The sequence below is a fragment of the Barbus barbus genome (assembly GCF_936440315.1).
Source record: "Barbus barbus genome assembly, chromosome: 43".
In the NCBI taxonomy this organism is placed as follows: Eukaryota; Metazoa; Chordata; class Actinopteri; order Cypriniformes; family Cyprinidae; genus Barbus; species Barbus barbus.
This window is the reverse complement of record NC_136721.1, coordinates 15300967-15321169: the sequence shown is the minus strand read 5'-3', so window position 1 is coordinate 15321169 and position 20203 is coordinate 15300967. Positions and strand designations below refer to the sequence as shown.

The 20203-nt window shown below is 37.4% G+C and overlaps 1 protein-coding gene across 3 annotated transcripts in view; it reads left to right on the top strand.

Moving 5' to 3' along the window:
* The first annotated feature begins 3508 nt into the window (after positions 1-3508).
* The window catches only part of LOC306862053 (poly [ADP-ribose] polymerase tankyrase-1-like), a 97653-nt gene continuing 80958 nt past the window's right edge, over positions 3509-20203 (top strand). For 2 of the 3 annotated variants that reach the window (XM_079404649.1, XM_079404648.1), the window contains exons 1-3: positions 3519-3994; positions 6169-6393; positions 18296-18391. In XM_079404649.1, the coding sequence (XP_079260775.1) occupies positions 3541-3994; positions 6169-6393; positions 18296-18391 (775 nt within the window). In that variant the 5' untranslated portion in view covers positions 3519-3540. Of the gene's footprint in view, positions 3995-6168; positions 6394-18295; positions 18392-20203 lie in introns of all 3 variants that reach the window. The other variant, XM_079404650.1, reaches the window with a different exon arrangement.

Here is a 20203-nt window from a genome sequence, read left to right as displayed (position 1 = left end):
TGCAAAAGTTGTGAGGAAAATTTTGAAACGTTCATAGTTTCTGGCCTTCACTATAGCATAAATCTATATAAAATGAGTGTTCATTTCAAATCAGGGTACGTTTTGATAGTTTGTTTTTCAATTTGAAGTGAAATAAGCAGAAACAAGAAAACAGCTTCTTTATTCGTTTCTTTCGCTTTTTGCTGTTAAAAAAACGAAATTTCAGCTCTATTTTTCATTTTTTGGTTCACGGGTAGAACACAAATAAACGACTTCAAAATTGTTTTCCACATGTGGGTGATCACAGGATGCCCCTTTCCACTGATTGGTCAACCAAATCCTGGACCTGTGACGTCATCAGCCATTCCTCCGTTCTGTTTAACAAAATAATAGTCCTCTGCTAGACAGGGCTTTCTTCTGTGCAACCTAAGGTGTTTCACAGAAATATATATTTCAGAAAAGAGCCGTTTTCTCATTTATGCTTATTTCATTTCAAAATGAAAAACAAACTATCAAAACGTACACGGACCAAACAAAACAGAATCTGGCTGATTTTGGCTCAGAAAAATTGTTTTTAATATCCTATCTCTGTGCAAGTCTGTATAGACAATTTAAAAGGGTAATTCATTTAAATACAGTATTTTGATCGTGTGCATTATGTGTTTTGTTCAAACATTGTTTCTCTTTGCTATTTGTTATATTAATGCACATAGTGGCTATTATATAATTACAAAGCACTTTGTTGTTGGTTATGCAGTCAATTAGAGGAACTTCATTCACTTTTTATCTCAAATTAGAAAAGGAGAAGTGGCTGTTATTTAAGGAACTTAGTGTATTTATTTTATTCTGTTTATCTCTCTATTTAAGGCTAAAAAATGTTTGAATAGGGCCATTTAAATTTTTTTTTAAACATTTATATTTATTTTAATGTATACATTTTACTTCATAAGTGGACTTAATTAAGACTCAATTATTTCTTAGCATTTAAAATTTATATATTTAATTGGCCATAATTAAAAAAATGGGATTATTTCACATAAAAATTGAACATTTAAAAAAGTCAGAGTTTCAGAAATGTACAAAATATTAAAAGGGGCATGAGTTTTGAACTAGCGTTTTTTTTTTTTTTTATCAATAAATACATATTTTATATTTAATTAAAAACCAAGCCGAACAAAACTGTTTATAGTTATACTCAGTGTCAACATGGAGACATTGGGACACTGCGGTATACCTCATCCTACTGCTGCCACAACTGATGCACAGATAGTGTGGACAATCCATAGATAACTCCAGATACAGGAAACCCAACACTGTAACATTAAAGGGCCAAAAAACAGCCATAGTCAGTAGAAAAGGAGACGCTGTTTTAGGCACATGAGTTGTGAAATAGTGAACTTAGACTGTAGTGAAGGTTAACAGGAGAACAGCTGTTCAGGCTTGTTCATTCAGAATCAATTGATAGGACAACTGTAAATAAAAGTGACAAGAAGAGGTCAAATGAAGGTCCTGCTGCTGCATTGTGCAATATGTTTGATCATCTATGAGTAAAACAAAAGGTCCATAAAAACACAGGTGTAAAAGAAAATATATTTCTGTCAATGTTGTATTTATTTGTGATTATGCACTCTACTATCTTTATTTCTTTCAGACAAAAACATAATTATTTGAAGCATTGTGCTTGGAAAAGTATTTTCAGACATGTTTACAGCACTGGACGCTTATGACAGCTGATATGACACCTATGCAGAAATGCACATCAGTACTTGTACAGGGGCTACAGGGGTTCATTTGTGAACCAGAGCAGTGTGGACAGAAATGGAACGGCTGTAGAGTTTCCAGAGCACATTCAATCCTGTGTATATCTAAAACAATTTAACATTTTCCCCCAAGGCATTATCAGCATAACAAATTAAGGGAAAGGATTAACTGGAAAAACTTGTCCGAAATAGTATATTCTCTAAGGCACTTTTTAAAAATAATTACTTCACTGCTGTTAAAAAAAGCATGTTTTATTTATGAATATGTGTAGTATGAATGCAGTTTGGATATACTTCCTTCATCATGTTGACATGGAATAGTATATGTGGCCTACCAGCATAAGTTGAGTCGCTTCATGCCATTCACAAATCCTCTCCCATAGCCTTATGGGATAGTAAAGTGTCCACTGGACGTGCACTTCAAAATCTAACCGGTAGTAGTAGGTCATTGCTACTGTTTATGAATACTGTGAATTCAGGCATCACATAGGCCCTATATGATTTTATTTACCTATACCGTACAGTTGGGAAGTATGCATTTTTGGACGCAGCCAATATCTTTGTTTCTTTCGTTAGTTTTCCAAACCCTAAACTTTCTGATTATTTTCAGATTTAAATAAGATTTTGAATTCCAGATTTTCAGTTTGGTCTTTTGAGATTGTGGATATAGATATTTTGACTATATTTTACACTTTAAAACTTTTGAACATGAGGGAAAAAATAAAAAAAACTTTGTAAACAGTAACGTTGGACTGTCAGTGTGATAAGAGTTCTGTGACTCTCACGCAAACATTGTCATTATGTAACAGGAATCAAACAAGCAGAACCTTAGATGCTTAAGCACAGGTTCATCCTGGGCTAGTGTTTCAGCTTGGGCAACCAAATATTTCCAAACAGCTGAGAAAAGGAACTCAGAAGGTAATCACTTTCTCTAGCCTACAGCTAAAACATACTGTTACAGAGGGGGATTCTGCTGTTTTGTTTTGTCAGTTTTGGATCAGTGATGGTTGAGTTGCCCAATGAGGCTCAAGGAAATGAGTAACAAGGTTTATATATATATATATATATGTAAACAGCTGCTTATACGTCCAAGACAAACTTTGGATTTGATATTGTAAACAAAAGTACGTTGATCTGTTAAAAACAGATGCTTGTTGAATACAACTATTTAATTCAGTTTGTGAATCACAGATCGTCTTTTACTCATATGTTGAAAGATGCTCTAGATGCCCTAATCCCTGCTGGGAAAACAAACAAACAAACAGACTAAGATGGTTTTCTGGATTTATACGTTCTGCTTGGTCAGACAAGTGGTTTTAAATATTTTTTTAGATACTTTTTAACAAGGCAGGCATTGGAAGACCAGCAAACCATCTTATACTAGTTGATTTTTTTTTCTTCAGCAGGAATAAATCATCAACAATAATAGCCAGAATGCTTATTGATACAGTAAACTGCTTTATTTTGAGTTCTGTTGACTTTAACATTTAAGCAGATTTACTTACATAACACTCAACAGAGATTTGTTTGTCATTTCTCTTAATTATATTAAGAATACTATATTTCTGAGTGTTTATTTGTCTATTTGTTTAATTTCATTTATTTATTTTATGATACCAAACCTCCCCTGTTTTTTTGCTGGCGGAACCTGTGGTTACCATGGTAATAAGACACAGATAGCAAAAAATATTATTTGTCCATTTCAATATTTTGGTCATTTGCAAGCGGAAGTTCTACTCTGACACTTCCCGGAAGTTCTCCCCGACTGGTTTCGCTGCCAGAGGGGGATTTGAGTGCGAAAATGGCGACGTCTCGTCGCACTTCCCAGCAGCAACAACAACAAAACTTATCCTCCCCACCAAGACCCGATCCCAGTCCCCTCACTCCTCCAGAGTCACCCACAGACACCGGTGGCTCTACGGCTGGTGGGGAGACAGAAAGCATCGGGGATCCAGAGATCGCCGCTGAAACCCCCGCTCCGCTCCTCAGCACCAGCAGCAGCAGCAGCTCCAGCTCCAGCTCGAGCAGCACTAGCTCGTCTACCACCGGCGGGGGCAGTAGTGCGGGCTCCACTCCCGACTCCGGTAGTGCCAGTCCTGGAGGCAGCGTCTGCGGCACGAGTGGGGCTTTCAGGGAGCTGTTTGAGGCCTGCAGGAATGGGGACGTATCTCGGGTGAAGAGGCTGGTGGATTCGGCCAATGTAAACGCAAAGGACATGGCCGGGCGCAAGTCCACCCCGCTTCACTTCGCCGCAGGTAAATACAAATATGTTTGCGATCAATCTCGACCTGGAAAGCAGCCAGGTGGACGGTTTAGGTCGCTAAATAAATAGTAAGATGGGGCTCAAGAAGGGTTAAAGGAAACGGGGACAAGGGGAATAAAGTAGAGTTTGACCAAGTTGGCCAACAGGACAATCATGCAACATCTAGTAGAAATTTAACCACTCCTTGAGCTATATTGGTCTGCTCGTGTTTGTTTTCGTTTGATGCGTTGCCGAAAGTGAACAGAGTTTAACATGCACACTGAACGAACCGCAGTGCACCGGGAGATGATCGATAAAAGTTATAAACATCGTGTTAAAGTTACAGTTTGTCCTCGAGTGTCCAAATTTAGTGTTTACCTCGGTTCGCGTAATTGTATGATAAACTGAAACCGGACCTTCTCGTGTTACTTGTGATACTAATTCCACAGCTGTCAAAACACTTGATGCACAACATAAATGTAGTAAATGTCGTGTTTGGTGCTGAAGATAAATTCTTACATTGTTATATTAGTTCATTTCGGGAAAGATATCGTCACAATAAGGTTACTTTGGAAATGTAATAGGTTACAGATTACAAGTTCCCCTATTTGTAATAAGTTTTGTAACTATGTAATTTTTATTAAAGTAATGTAACGGATTATTTTTTTGAATACGTTTCAAAATTTTATAATCCAGGCAGGGTTAACCTTACAGTAGTACTCAACATGATAACTGTCAGACTTTCAAATCTTTATTCACTTAAATAAAGAGTATAATAATTTAATTTTAAAGCACAGCCACCACAAACACCACCACAGACTTTAGCACCTCTTTTTACTTTGAGATCATTCTGCGGCTAAATACAGATTTAATAGCTACTGTTTTTGAAATCAAATCTTTGCATTGATATGACAGGAAACACTGGCATCTAACAATGCTTTGGAATAAACTATGAATCTTAAAAAATAAAGCATATACGTATACGCAAATAGAAAATAAAACGGTTATCAAATAAGCACGTGTCCTATTCTGTGTCTCATATTTTAAAGAAGCCAATGCAATTTGGGAAAGAAATCAATCAAATCTTTATTTGTGTGAAATATAAACCCCTTTGTAATCAAGTAACTAATTTAATTACATTTTTTCTCAGTAACTGTAGCTGATTACAGTTACTGAGATTTTGGATAACACTTTATTTTAAGGTGCCATAATACAGAGTATTTACCTAATTAATTACTTAGTAGTAGCCAATGTACTTACATGAAACAAAATGTACTTACCATGTAACTAAGTTATGGAATAGCATGTAATTACAGTTTGTAATTATGTAGATGTAATAGACAGCTACTGTTACACATATGTAACAGACCGAACTGTTACACAGCTACTTGTACACTTAAGTACAATCTTGATACACTTTATTTTAAGTAGCTTATGTCTGTGTACTTACATTTATAATTAAATTGTATAAAGTTTGCAACACATATGTAACAATCATATGTGTAACAGTAGCTGTCTATTACATCTACATAATTACAAACTGTAATTACATGCTATTCCATAACTTAGTTACATGATAAGTACATTTTGTTTCATCTAAGTACAATGGCTACTACTAAGTATTTAACTAGGTAATTGCTGTGTATTATGGACACCTTAAAATAAAGTGTTACGTGATTTGGTAATTAAATTATGTATTTCTGTTACATGTAACTATTTACTCCCCATCACTAATTATATCAACATTATTTATTGTTTCTGCACTCATAGTTAACCTGGAATGATCGAGGGGGTTTAAAGCTACATTTTCCAAATGAATAAAAATGTTAGCATTCCTATATCTATATCTTCATTTTATGCTCAACTAGAAATTGCTCTTTGTGAATGTAGTTACTACAAAATGATTTTTAAAAGTCCTTATCCAATAATAGTCATTGAGTTATTTTGTGGTAAACCGGTTTATTTCCTTCCTCTTCATAGTTCTAGTAGTACTCTCAGTCTGTAACCAAAACAAACCAAAATAAATTAGTTTTCTGTTGAAACAGGTTCTTATATCATGACTAAAATCATAGATAAGATTTGACAGTCAATGGAAAGAATGGCAGCACAAGTGTAGAATGATTTTCTTGCTAGAAATGACTGATATGCGTGTTGTAAACCTGATTAACTGATATTATTGTCTTGCAGGTTTTGGAAGGAAAGACGTTGTGGAACATCTCCTGCAGAATGGGGCAAATGTGCATGCACGAGACGATGGAGGTTTGATCCCACTGCACAACGCCTGTTCCTTCGGTCACGCCGAGGTGGTCAGCTTGTTGCTTTGTCAAGGAGCTGATCCCAATTCCAGAGACAACTGGAACTACACTCCGGTCCATGAAGCCGCCATCAAGGGCAAAATTGACGTATGCATCGGTAAGTTTCTCTTCTTCTGTCTCTTCTACAATGGTATATCATCTAAAAAGTTGGCTTGTGCGACCTCAAACGTGTTTCTCTAGTCGCCTTAGTGAATTCTGAAGATGTATGACTTTAATTTTTCCTGTTTTGCCTGAGGAACAGTTCTCAAAAAGGGTTAATCATGTGGCATTCTTCTTGATCAGCCGCAGTGACTGACGCTAGTCATTAATCAGATCTTTACTGCTTGGTATTCATGAGAAATTTAACATTGTATCCGAGAGGTGAAGAGGGCCAATAATGCAGCGATGGAATGTCGTTCAACATTTCAGTCCTCTGTTTCACGCATCACAATGGGCAGATTATGAAATAATCTGCTTGATGTGCTTCCCACTCTGGGTTTTACGTAATTAGGCTGCAGATTTGTCTGAGTTTGTTTCTAAAAGGAAAAGTGTATTTTAAATTGATTTGCGATTATATGTTTTTTTTTCTTAATTTGCTCAAAATGTAGTCTACTGCTCTTGGCAATCTTATCCAGAGTGCCGCTTGCTACATTTTTTAGCATAATCCAATTAAATGGGGGAAAATTCCAATTTAAAAACTTTGAGATAAGAATTTATCTGCGCAATCTCAGGGAGAATTCAGAGGCCTGAGGACACGCATGTAATTTCACATCTCTCAATCTGAAAAGATTGAAATAGATGTTTTCTGGCTTTTATCTTTGCACTTGTTCATCGGAAAAATGATTTTGGAGGGCTTTAGACAGGCTGAGTCATTCCATGTACAAGTAGACCTCACATTTTTAAACATCAATCTGGAGTAACTTATGCTGGAAATAAAACTTCTGTCCTTGAATATTTCTGATTCACTATTGATCACAATGTTCTGCAAGATAGGCCTTAGAGGGAAGTTACTTCAAGTTGTAGATGTATGCTGATGCTGGTACAGCAGTTGGCTTGTTTTTTTATTGTTGTCCATTGCTTTAATGTGTACTAGGCAACCTCTGTCCCATGTTTCCATTGTTGCCGTCATCGCTGGTTGACGCCCTAATTGTTCTTAATCCTCAGGCTTGGTTGGTTTTTGATAGAGCCAGTAACTAAAAGACCAAAACGTTTAGCTTTACCAGGATGTTTGGACATGCCTTAACCAGAAGGTGTGTTTAGTTTCAGACAGGACATATGGCCACTTTTGGCTTTGGTTATTCTATTACCATGCAATGGAGCAGTGGAATGTTTTTTGCATTGCTTCTTGATTGTTTTTTTTTTATGTAAACATGCACTAGACAGACATCTTTGTCAACACATCACAATTTTTTGCCATGTACTAGTTTCAGTTTTTATTAGCAAATCTTAATAGCTAATTAATAGCTAAAGAGATTTTTCAAATTGATATACTCTGTTTGTTTGTGTGTGTGCGCGCATTTACGCACTACCGTTCAAAACGTTGGTGGTAAAGGCTGCATTTTTTTATAAAAAATACAGTAATATTGTGAAAATTATTACAATTTAAAATAACATTTTTGTTTTGTTTTAAATAGGACTGGGCGATATATCGAACGCGATTCCATGATTAGCGGTAAATCTCCATCACCTACTTTCAAATGGAGCGGAATTTAAGCTACGCAATATCGCGTTCATTATCGCAGATGAATCTCCTTCGATAATGAATATTGCGTAGCTTGTCAGTAGTATTGTCAAAAGACCCGGTACTTTGGTACCAAGTTGGTACTAAAAAAATGAAAACGTCACGGTTGTCACGGTGCACACAGCAGGGAGGACACAGGAAACACGGAAACGAGGATGTAACTCAAAAACATACTTTACTAGGACATCAGGGCAGGACAAGGCAAGGCAGACACTGACAGGAACACCGGGGAGTAACGAGTAGACCAGACAAAAGGGCACAACACAGACAGGACTATAAATACACAGGTAAATTAACTCAAACACACCTGGAACCAAATAAACTACTGATTACATGAAACGAGAACAGGAAACAAACCAAATATGGGCACAAGAGGCAGGAACACATGACACACACACAACAGTTCCCTTACATTACTCCCCCCTCCCGAAAGGCTCGTCCCGAGCCTTAACAGTTCCATCGGGGAGGGGGGGTGGGCGCTCTGGAGGCCTCTCAGGACAGACACGGACCGGAACACAGGACAGGGACCTCCAGAGCGATACAGACAGACGGAGACATCGGAGAGCTGGACGAGACCAGCGGAGACACAGGAGAGCTGGACGAGACCAGCGGAGACACAGGAGAGCTGGACGAGACCAGCGGAGACACATGAGAGCTGGACGAGACCAGCGGAGACCCAGGAGAGCTGGACAAGACCAGCGGAGACCCAGGAGAGCCCAGGAGGCCATGGTGGAGCCAGGGGCTCAGGTGACCATGGCGGTGCAGGGAGCACAGAAGGCCAAGGCAGATGGTCTACGGAGCCTTGGCCTCGGACCCCTCTCGGCCCGGCCCCTACAGCCGGAACCCTACTACCCCCCCCAAAAATTTCCCTGGGGATGTTGGGGGTATCAGGAGCCCTCCGGGGCTAGACACAAGTTAAAAAGTCCTCGGTCACTGGTCAATACGGCGGCAGCCGGCTGCCACTACCACAACGGTGGCAGCCGGCCGGCTGACCATCCCAACGGCAGGGACCGGTGGGCTGGAGGCAGCCCCAACCGGTGTCGGGCCGAGTGACCTCGGACGGCGGGTTGGCTTTCCCCGCGAAACAGTGGCTAAGGTGAGCCGCGAACGGCGGCGTGATCTCCCGCGAACAGCGGGGTCGGTGAGCCGCGGACGGCGGCGTGATGCCCCGCGCACGGCGAGCTGGAGTCAGCGGCGATCCGGCGGGCATTGAGTCAGCGGCGATCCGGCGGGCATTGAGTCAGCGGCGATCCGGCGGGCATTGAGTCAGCGGCGATCCGGCGGGCTTGACTCAGCGGCGATCCGGCGGGCTTGACTCAGCGGCGATCCGGCGGGCTTGACTCCCGCAAACGGCGGGTATGACACCAAACACAGGAACAAAAAAACACTAGAAAACTGGACAAAACAAAACGCGGTGAAGGGACGACGCTTACTGTACGGGTCTGGTCTTCTGTCACGGTGCACACAGCAGGGAGGACACAGGAAACACGGAAACGAGGATGTAACTCAAAAACATACTTTACTAGGACATCAGGGCAGGACAAGGCAAGGCAGACACTGACAGGAACACCGGGGAGTAACGAGTAGACCAGACAAAAGGGACTATAAATACACAGGTAAATTAACTCAAACACACCTGGAACCAAATAAACTACTGATTACATGAAACGAGAACAGGAAACAAACCAAATATGGGCACAAGAGGCAGGAACACATGACACACACACAACAGTTCCCTTACAACGGTACTAGGTTTTTTTTAAGTACCGGTCAACCCGGTTTTTGACGCGTATGGCCCTATGATTTCCACGATGCCGAAACGCGGATGGAATCGCGGAATCCAGTTATAAAAACGGAATTTACAGTTTAACGCGGAATGTCAGGGAATTTGTCAAAGTTTGGATGAATTAATCAAAAGTAGGTCATTATACTTAAATCAAATTGTGACATGGACTAGTATCTGAAAATATTAAATCGCAAAAGTCGATTCAAATATGAATCCTGCATGTTCTGCGAGTCTCTGTGTGAATGAATGGCAGAGACGCGTGTTTTTTTTACTACATACACTGAATCCATACATACACTTTGCCGTCTCAAAGAGGACATAAATACATAAACGACATCTCCAGAACTGCTCTGAGAGTCACTTCACAGGCATTTTTCCGTTTCATTTGAGTAAAACCAGTCATAAAGAAATTTAAAGGTATTCACGGCAACCCGTCAAAATAAAAGTTTATCTTAAAGACATTGTGCCAGAAATATATTGCTATTATTTAGTAGAACGTATGTGATGCTATTACTACTGTTGAAAAAATTAATAAATCTTTATTTTTAAAGAAATAATCACACAATATTTCTTCCATATTTTAATTTTAATAGTAAATCCCCTTTATTTACCAAAAAAATAAAATGTGTTTAAATTTCATTAATTAAAAGACAAATTAAATTTGGGTGAAACTTCTTTACTCTTTTTCATACTTATATTACTTGCGGAAAAACTTGAAACACAATTTTAAATAAGTATAAAGAATGGCATTGATTTTTGTACATTTTATTTTTGTTTGACTTTATTAATAAAAATAGTGTGTTTTTTAATTAGCATGTTTTTGTGTTTTGCTTTGGTATCGAAATTGGTACAGAGAACCGTGGATTTTCACTGGTATCGGTACCGAATACTGAAATTTTGGTACCGTGACAACACTACTTGTCAGTAGTGTTGTCAAAAATATCGATATTTCAATAAATATCGATACTGAAATATCTGAACGGTACCAATATTAATTTCCCGAAGTATCGATACACCGATACTAGCCGAGCTGTCACTTTCACTTCTCTCCAAAGGCGCATGGACAAGCACCACACGTGACCGCACTCGTCTCCTTTGCTCTGGTTAAATAGCAAAAGTGAAGTGAATAGAAAGATGACTGCTCTGGTTGTTAAAGAACACAGCAGGAGCGCTATCTGTAGGGATCTATGATCTCCGCGATGCAGAGAACGCGCACGGAATCGCGGAATCCAGTCATAAAAACGGAATTTACAGTTTAACGCGGAATGTCACGGAATTTGTCAAAGTTTGGATGAATTAATCAAAAGTAGGTCATTACACTTAAATTGCGATATGGACTAGTATCTGTAAATATTAAGCTGCAAAAGTGAATTTAAATATGAATCCTGCATGTTCTGCGCGTCTCTGTGTGAATGTGCTGCACGTGCGGTTGTGTTTACTAATGTGGCGCTCGCGGTGATTTCAGCGTCTGCCGTCTCAATGAGGACATAAATACATCAACAATATCTCCAGAACTGATCTGAAAGGCACTTTACCAGCATTTTACCATTTAATTTGAGTAAAACTAGCGTTATATCATACACACACAGAACTTTAAAAGTATTCACGGCAACCCGTCAAAATAAACGTTCGGTTTAACTTAGCCTATTAAAGGCCGTGTGCCAGAAATAGGGTATATTACTATTATTTAGTAGAATGTACATAATACTACTACTTACTACTACTGTTAATTTTTTTTAAAGAAATAATCACAAAATATTTTAATTTTAATAGTAAATCCCCTTCATTTGCCAAAAATGTAAATGTTTAATTTTCAATAATTCAAATATAAATTAATTAAAATTGTTTTATGCCTTCATCTGATATCCAGTAAAATTTAAATACACAACACAGAATTTCTGAGGGGGAAAACACATTTCATAAGGCTACTGTAAGAATAAATAAAAATAGTTTGTATGCATTCAAATAATAGACATGCTAAAACACAGAATTTGGTAACAATAAAGCATAAGGTGAGAAAAAAATAAAACATTTCATACGGCTTAACGTACATACCCTAAACGTGTCATTTTTGTTACACTTTTAATAAATTAAATGTTAAATTGTATAATTTTCATGATTTTAATGAATTAGACATGCTTTTAGATTAATAGCATTTAATTTGACCATTAAAAAAAAAAGAGTCCAGAAAAATTCAAACGGAAAAAAACGGAATCCAGAAAAATTAAAATGGAAAAAAAATTAATGTAGAAAAAAATAAAACGGATTTCATAGGGCCCTATATCTGGAAATATTTTGGTTATGAAGCAAATGAGAATATCAACAAATAGAACTTTGGATTTTAATTAGTACATGTATTAGTAAACGTTAGTTTCAATTAACATTTAACTAAGATTAATAAAAGATTAATAAATAAATCAACAAATGCAGTACCTCAAGACATTTTTTTGTTCATGTAAAATATACCGCACTTGTTACATTGTTACTTGTTACAAAAAAATTACCCCCTTAATATTGTGGCAGTTTTTTTCTCCATGGTATCGAATATCGATATATTTCAAGGTATCTTATCGAAGTTAGAAATTCCAGTATCGTGACAACACTACTTGTCAGTGAACTATGGCTCTGTGTATTAAATGCCACTCCATTTGAAAGCAGGTGATGGAGATTTACTGCTAATTACGGAATCGGCTTGACAACCACATACGATATATCGCCCAGCCCTAATTTTAAAATATAGTTACATAAATATAAAATATAATTTATTCCTGTGATGCAACACTGAATTTTCAGCAGTTATTACTCCAGTCTTCAGTGTCACATGCTCCTTCAGAAATTTGCTGCTCAAGAAATATTTCTTCTTATCAAAGTTGAAAAGAGTTTTGCCAATTCATATTTTTGTGGAAACCATGATACGGCTTTTTTCAGGATTTTGATGAATAAAAAGTTTGAGACAGCATTTAACATATACTCTTGATTAGTGGTCAACCGGTATTGGTTTTTTGACTGCCGATGTAAAATAAAGCCGATATAATTTTATTTATTTTAATATTTAAGAAATTTTAAATCATTTTAAAATGGATTTACAAAAATAAATGTCTAAAATAAACATAATTATGCTTTAGATGACAAAGTATTTTTCACAAATAAATAAATTTTTTATAAATATATAATTAAAAAGGAAGTAAACACTGTAACCAACAGGGCACTCAGTATTCTGGGATGTTTGTGTGCATTGGGAATCATATTTCTTCAAATAAAGCCAAGGTAAAACTCATTTTACATACAGCACACAGTGAAAATCACATGAATATGACAGTGGACAAAAGCATGAAGCGCAGCATAATTTGAAATCATGAGTTTAAAGTTTGTCGATCGCGCGTCTCCAGTGAAGTTGAACTCTCCTCCTGTCCGCATTCAATTCACACGTATCGACAGTCACACGGAGAACACGCGATCATACAGGTTACAAATGCACACTTTATAAGATCTCACAGCTGGATTCGACTAGTCTGCAAGGCTTGTGAAATTTAAATGTTCATTAGTCATTCAAAGATTTGTTTAAATTATATAAATGCGCATTTGCTGAATGCTGAAGGCAAACAAGAAAATATTATAATGTTTGCCTTTCTATAACTAATAATATAAAAGCAATCATTATAATACTTTTTTTGTATACCCTTTAATTCCTTTGTTTAACAGTTCTATCTGATTATTAGACAGACTTCTATCCGTATTAGACGGAACTGTTAACGACGACAGCTAACGAGAGGGAGAATGTGAGCACTTTGCATATCATCCCGCCTTAAAGTCCCACCTTAAACACATCGGCCAAACAGAAAAACTTATCTGCCGATATTTGAAAAATGACAGATATCGGCCGATATATCGGTCGACCACTACTTTTGATTGATTAAATGCATCCTTGCTTTTTATTTTTCCAAATCCAAAAGCATGACTCACTCCTAGATGACAAACATAATAAACAATAAACAGCACTAAGCTATTTTTTCCCATTAGAAGCTTTGTCCCCTCTTATCTTCATCCTTTCGACACCCAACAAGTGTTGTCACCTTTGCCCTTTGTTCATAATGAATAAATAATTAGCATCCCCTCTGCTAATTAGGATTGCTGCTGGTCTCCACTCATTAATTTTTGTGCCCATCAGCACAAAGCTGCAGGGGGGGCAGTTTGAAATTAGAGGTCATGCTGTCATTCCTTGCCTCGAAGATGGATGACGATAATGGTGACAGCATGTTTTAATTTTTATTTCTACCTTTCCACCTCACTCCTGACTCTTTTACTGGATGAACAAGTTTGATCTCACCACATTCATAGCCTTGAGCTGTAGCCGTCCACTTTTATTTTCCAATGCGGCTAACCGTTATTGCGCATGCTAGGGATAAAATTAATCACAAACGTCCTCAGCGCACACCTTCATTCCCGGATAATTTGTATACGTGCCCGTGTATGTGTTTGCAAGCCCTGCGAGTCATTTCTTCCATTCCCTTCTGGGTTTATCAAATTGCTAATGATTTCTCTTGGCACTAATGGCCATTTTCACCGTTGTCTAAGTATGTCGAGAAATTTAATGAACGGCAGCTTGCAGAGATGGCTGTGTCTGATATATGTGTGTATGCGAGAGACTGAATGCTGTTAGAACAGCAGGGATTTGTACATGGTTATGCATTAACCCAAGCACCCATGTTCACTCTGAAGCTCTCAGTTAATCGGCCCTCTCAACGTTTGGTCGTAATTACCTTACTCTGCTGATCACACTCCAACCACCAATTACCACAAACACGGCGGCTGTTGTTTATTCAGAAGGACCCTATGACCAACTGTAGGTCTCCGCTCCTGTTTTAATGCTGTCGCTTCTGGGGTTCTTTCATTTGTATTCTGAGTACATATTTTTGCATGTTTATTTCAGGTTCAGTGACATATAAGATGTACATGATAGGAACAAAATAAATCCATTATGAAAGGAGTTGGGATTTATATGGTTTTGAAAAACTTTCAGTTTCAGTTTGTAGAACAGTCATGTTAAAAGTAATAACATTGTTCACACGTTGAAAAAAATAATCTTTTTTTTTAAAAAACAGCTTCCAGGGTCAATGACAAATAAGGTTGTCTGTGATAAAGAAAGAAAAAGAAAGAAAATGGTCTGTTTCAATACATGTACCATGTTCTTAAAATGTACTTTGAATTTGTTTTTCCTCTTTTAAAGAAAAGTATTAGTTGGCTAACCTTAAAAATGGTGTGATGGTCATGCACATGTAAAAAGTAATAAAATATTTTCAATAATAAAAGAAACAATAAATAAAATAAAAGAGAGTATATACATCTTAAATATTAAACAATACAAAATTTGTTCAAAGTTTTTTACAAATATAATGAATTAATTAAAAAATATTAATACATTTTTCAGGGAGTTGCACCACATGACATTTTAGTTACATTTTAAGTCATAAATTCAAATAATGTCATATTTTATGATATTTATGCCAAATTTACACTGCAAAAGTGCTTCTAAAGTGGCATTTAAGGGACTTAACAATGTGTAATGCTGCTCAGAAGTGGCTTAAATACATTTAGACATTAATTACAATGATATACTTTGATACTATGGGCTGAGGTGGGTCTGAGTAGGTGTAATTTAGCCTGGCTTGGATGCAGCTTTGTTCTTTTACGTTGAATTTTGAGCAGGCACAAAGCAGCCTTAACTGAACTATGTAAAGCCGCCTGTTTCCTTTGCAACAAGGCTCTTTTCTTTATTATAATATCAGAACCGTTGTATCACACTGACATTTATGCTCCCTGAAAATCAAAATAAATCAAAATCAAAATAAATACACAAATAATGCAGTGTATTTTTGAATAAAAGAATAGATCCAGACAAAAAAATAGCATTGTTTCATTGACACTTCAGTATGTGTAAGCATGCAGACAACGTAGATGCATCTCATAGGGAGGGGAGCCGCCCAGAGCGCAGAGGTTACAACGATGTCCCCTCGATGCCTGTTGCCTGATGGATAGGCAAGCTGTCATAAGCACGCCAACGAATTTTAATCGGCCCGTTGCCATCATGCTTCCAACACTTCCAACCCTCTGTTCCCACCCGCCCCACGGCAGCCCACCGCTCAAGTGCTTTCATGACACCAGTGTATGCAAATGTGGTCTCTGTGGGGCCTTTAGTGCATATTAATTTGACTGAGAGGGTTGATAATAGCTGTATCTTCTCACTTAGCTTAACCGTTTTCCTCAGCCTGTTTTTTTCCGCATCAAACCCCGAGTCCTCCCTTGATGCAGTGGTGTATTTCACACGGGTTTAATGCTTGTCAAAACTGTGTTTTTCTGATGAGAAATGGATGACCTATGAGTCACCGGCATAGCAGTAACATCACAATCATACTCACGCTACGCAAGATTGCTCTCCTTTTTTTAGGTTCAAGCTTCTTTGCCAGGATTCACGAACACATCCAAACAAAACACCTGCTTTTTCACAAGCTTTAGAGATTTAACACTAGTGTTTTGAGAACAGCTTTCTTGTAAAGCTTATGCTTTGTTATATTAGCCGGTCTCTACATGATGGTCAACTACACTGTCGTTCAAATGTTTGTCAAATGATTTTTTTTGACAGAAGTCTCTGATGCATAACAAAACAGCATTTATTTGATCAAAAATACTGTTAAAACAGTAATATTGTGATATATCATTACAACATATAATAATTAAAAAAACATTTTTTCTATTTTAATGTATTTTAAAATGTAATTTATTGCTGTGATGGAAAAGCTGAATTGTCAGCAGCCACTACTTCAGTCTTCAGTGTCACATGATGCTTTCTATGCTGATTTGCTGCTTAAGAAACATTTCTTCTTCTTATCAGTGTTGAAAACAGTTGTGCTACTTAATATATTTGTGGATATAATGACATATATAATGTTTTTCAGGATTCTTTGATAAATAAAAAGTTCAATAGAACAGCATTTATTTGTAATAAAAATCTTATGTAAAATTATTAATGTCTTTACTGTCATTTTCGATCAATTTAATGCACCATTGTCGAATAAATAAATAAAAAAGTAAAAAAAAAGATTCTTATAAAGAAATCTATGTAGATTTTTCTTATTTCTAGATTTTTTTATAAAATGTATTTATTTATTTATTTTTGCGGTAGTACTGTAATTAGCATGCAGTTCTTTAGTATCTTCTTTTTTTTCCGGAGAAGATGGGCCATGATGGTTGACAAGCTGTACAACAGCCAAGATGTCCGTTAGAGAGGTCAACTATTTTCATTTATTTGTTTGTTTGTTTATTTAACAATATGCAAAATTATTTCATTTATTTGCTCAAATATATTTAGCAGCGGTATGTTAAATAGCAAAAAGGAAAATTCTGTCTTCATTTACACACCGCCATGTTGCCCAAACCTCTATGATTTTATTTCTTTTGTGGAGCATAAAGATATTTTTAGAAATATTACTCCTTTAGTGTTTTTCTGTGTTCAGCGGAACTCATTTGTCACCAAAACTGTTTACTTTCCAACAACATTCTTTAAAATATCATCATCTGTGTTTCACACAAGAAAACTATACAGTTTGAAACAACATGACGATAAATGATGACAGAAATTTCATTTTTGGGTGAACACTTTAAGAAAACATATTCAGTCTCTTTAAGATAACGGTTGTAGAATGCAAAAATGAGTATTGCGTAAAAGAAATGCCTCATTGAACTGTCCCTGCACAAATACATTAAAAACTGGCACCAGGTGAACCCGAAATCAACCTAACTATGCAAGTCTTCCAGAAGACAAAAAGTCAACTAGTTGATTTTGAAACCATGGTGTTTTGCACATCACTAGTTCCAAGCTTCAGGATGTTCCCAATGATTTTTAAAAGGATGCTTTGCAATTCCTCTCTGATGCCAGAGATCTGTGTGATGAACTGTAGTGAGCGAGAGATGTGTGGAAGTGTTACTGTGGAGGGTAGTGAAATCGACAGGGTGGGTAGAGGGAGGGGATGCGTACGTTAGCTTGTGTGTACATGCGTACGTTGTTGTACAGAGAGAGAGAGAGGGGAGGATCGGAGACAGTTGATAGATGCTGCACGCTCTAGGTGCTCAGCGTTACTTGGGTCTCAATAGCAGAGCACCAGCGAGCGGCTCTCTCCATCTCTGTTCCTTTCTCTCAGGGGGCGGTGGAGAGGATCGGAAGACATGCTTTGATATTCCACTCTCATACCCGAGTTCCCGTCACATGCCCGGAGTCGGACTCTATCTCAGTAACATGGGCTTTTTCCCCCTGTCTCTCTGCAGTGTGTGTTTTTCCGTGCGGGCTGTTTTCGCTGCTGCTCCTGGCGCGCTGGTGTGCAATGTGTGTTTATGTCTGCACCATGCCGAGGCAAGCGCTCCCAGTCAGCGGCGCGAATGGCCCCAGCAGCAGCCTCTGCCTGCCTGAGTTACGATACTGCTTGTGTTTCCCCTGCACAGTTCTGCTCCAGCACGGCGCCGATCCCAACATCCGCAACACCGACGGCAAGTCTGCCCTGGACCTGGCTGACCCGTCCGCTAAAGCTGTGCTCACCGGTGAGTGCTGCAACCTCGTCTTCTCCTTGTTCTTTCTTTCTTTCATCAGTGTTATTGTCTTTGATCGTCTGATACTATATCTGCACAGCTTTGAAATGGAGCAGCGTTGTTATGCATCCGTATCTCCACGTTAGGTGTGCTTGTGTAAAGTGAGACTGTTGTTGTCCTTGAGCGCTTCTCTGCCTGTGTGCTCGCTCCGTAGTAGGGATGGGTGACTTTATTGAATATCCAGGATTTATTGGTGATGATTTTAAAATAAAGATTTGTTGTGAGGATTTGAATGTGCTGTGTTGTTAACCGTGTTCATTAATAGTTTTGCGTCATTCTTAGTGTCACGACTTTCGAGTCTACTAGTGTTTGTTAGAGCATCGTTAGGGTTATGTATGATTTGTTTCTGTGTCGTGACTTGATTCTACAATTTGTTGATGTTTGTATATGTATATTTGGAAAAAGGATTTGTTGATAACTAGGGCTGTTTATTAGTGCTTGGCCATATTTGGCAATTTTAAGATTATCACATGATCCGACAACATTAGAATCTCCCCAATTTGTTCATAATTTTACTTTGCGCAGACTTTTTTTTACATGTATTATTTTTTTAAATATTTTGAGTAAATATTGTGTAAAAAAAAAAAATATTTTCATTTCAGCAAATTTGTGTGCTCTCTCATTAATTGGATTATACTGGCCATTTCCCACCCTGGTTTTTTATATATTCAAATCAGCATTAGCATAAAACAACTCATCATCTTGTTTTCTAATGAAAAATAGTGTGGAAAGCATAGTGTGAATTATTTTACTGTTTTGTTTATCAGTTTAAACATTGAAATTACTTGGCTGTTTGGTTGAAATTACGGTTCACTCAAATTTCACCATTTTTAAAATGAATATTAATTCTTTAAAATAGATTTTGTATATTAAATTTATATTTTGTTATTACACCGTTTTTTTTTTTTTTTTTTTTTTTTTAACATCACTTTTACACATAAATATTGAACCAGCCTTCCACGACTTAGTAAAATGTCCACTGGTCGACACATTTGATCAAATATAGTTACGCCACTCAGCCCCGGGGGGTGGGGGGTCAGAGATTCATGTATAATAAGGCTGTACTGATTTATTACATGGTCCTCTTAGACACATTCTGATTGTGTTTACAGTTAGTTGCATCATTTCCTGTTTGGTTAATACATCAGTTACACAAGGGTTGTAGAAAGCATTTCGTCAGCGGGGCAATTCTCCAAACTGACAATACGTTTTGGTGCCAACAAGTATTATAGTAGTAAAACTTCACTCTCGCAGAAACACTCAGGCGAACCACAGCAGCAGTGATGCATTATAAAACGTTCTGTTTCTGAAATCAATATAGGCCTAATCTTTATTGAAGGACATTATACTACATTGATACAACAGCTGGCCGCATAACAATGTTCTTCATTTCTCACATCATGCATTCAGAAAATAATTCTGTAATTAAATATACATCAGATGCAAAATCAAAAGTATCAGAAGGTTTATTCAAGTGGTACTATTGAAGGTTCTTTATTGACCTGTGGCTTCAAGAAAAACCTTTAACAGCTGTGGAACCTTTCCATTGTACAAAAGGTTCTTTAGATTATTAATACGTTAAAAACAAAGAAAAAAATGTTTCTTTTAAAAACTGTTCACTAAAAGGTTATTTGGAGAACCCAAAACTGCATTCTTAAAAATAAAGGTTCTTTATCAGCCTCTCTGGTTCCACATCCATGGAACCTTTACATCACACAAAAGGTTATTTTTTAGTGGAAAAAAGTACTGTAGATTATTAATATG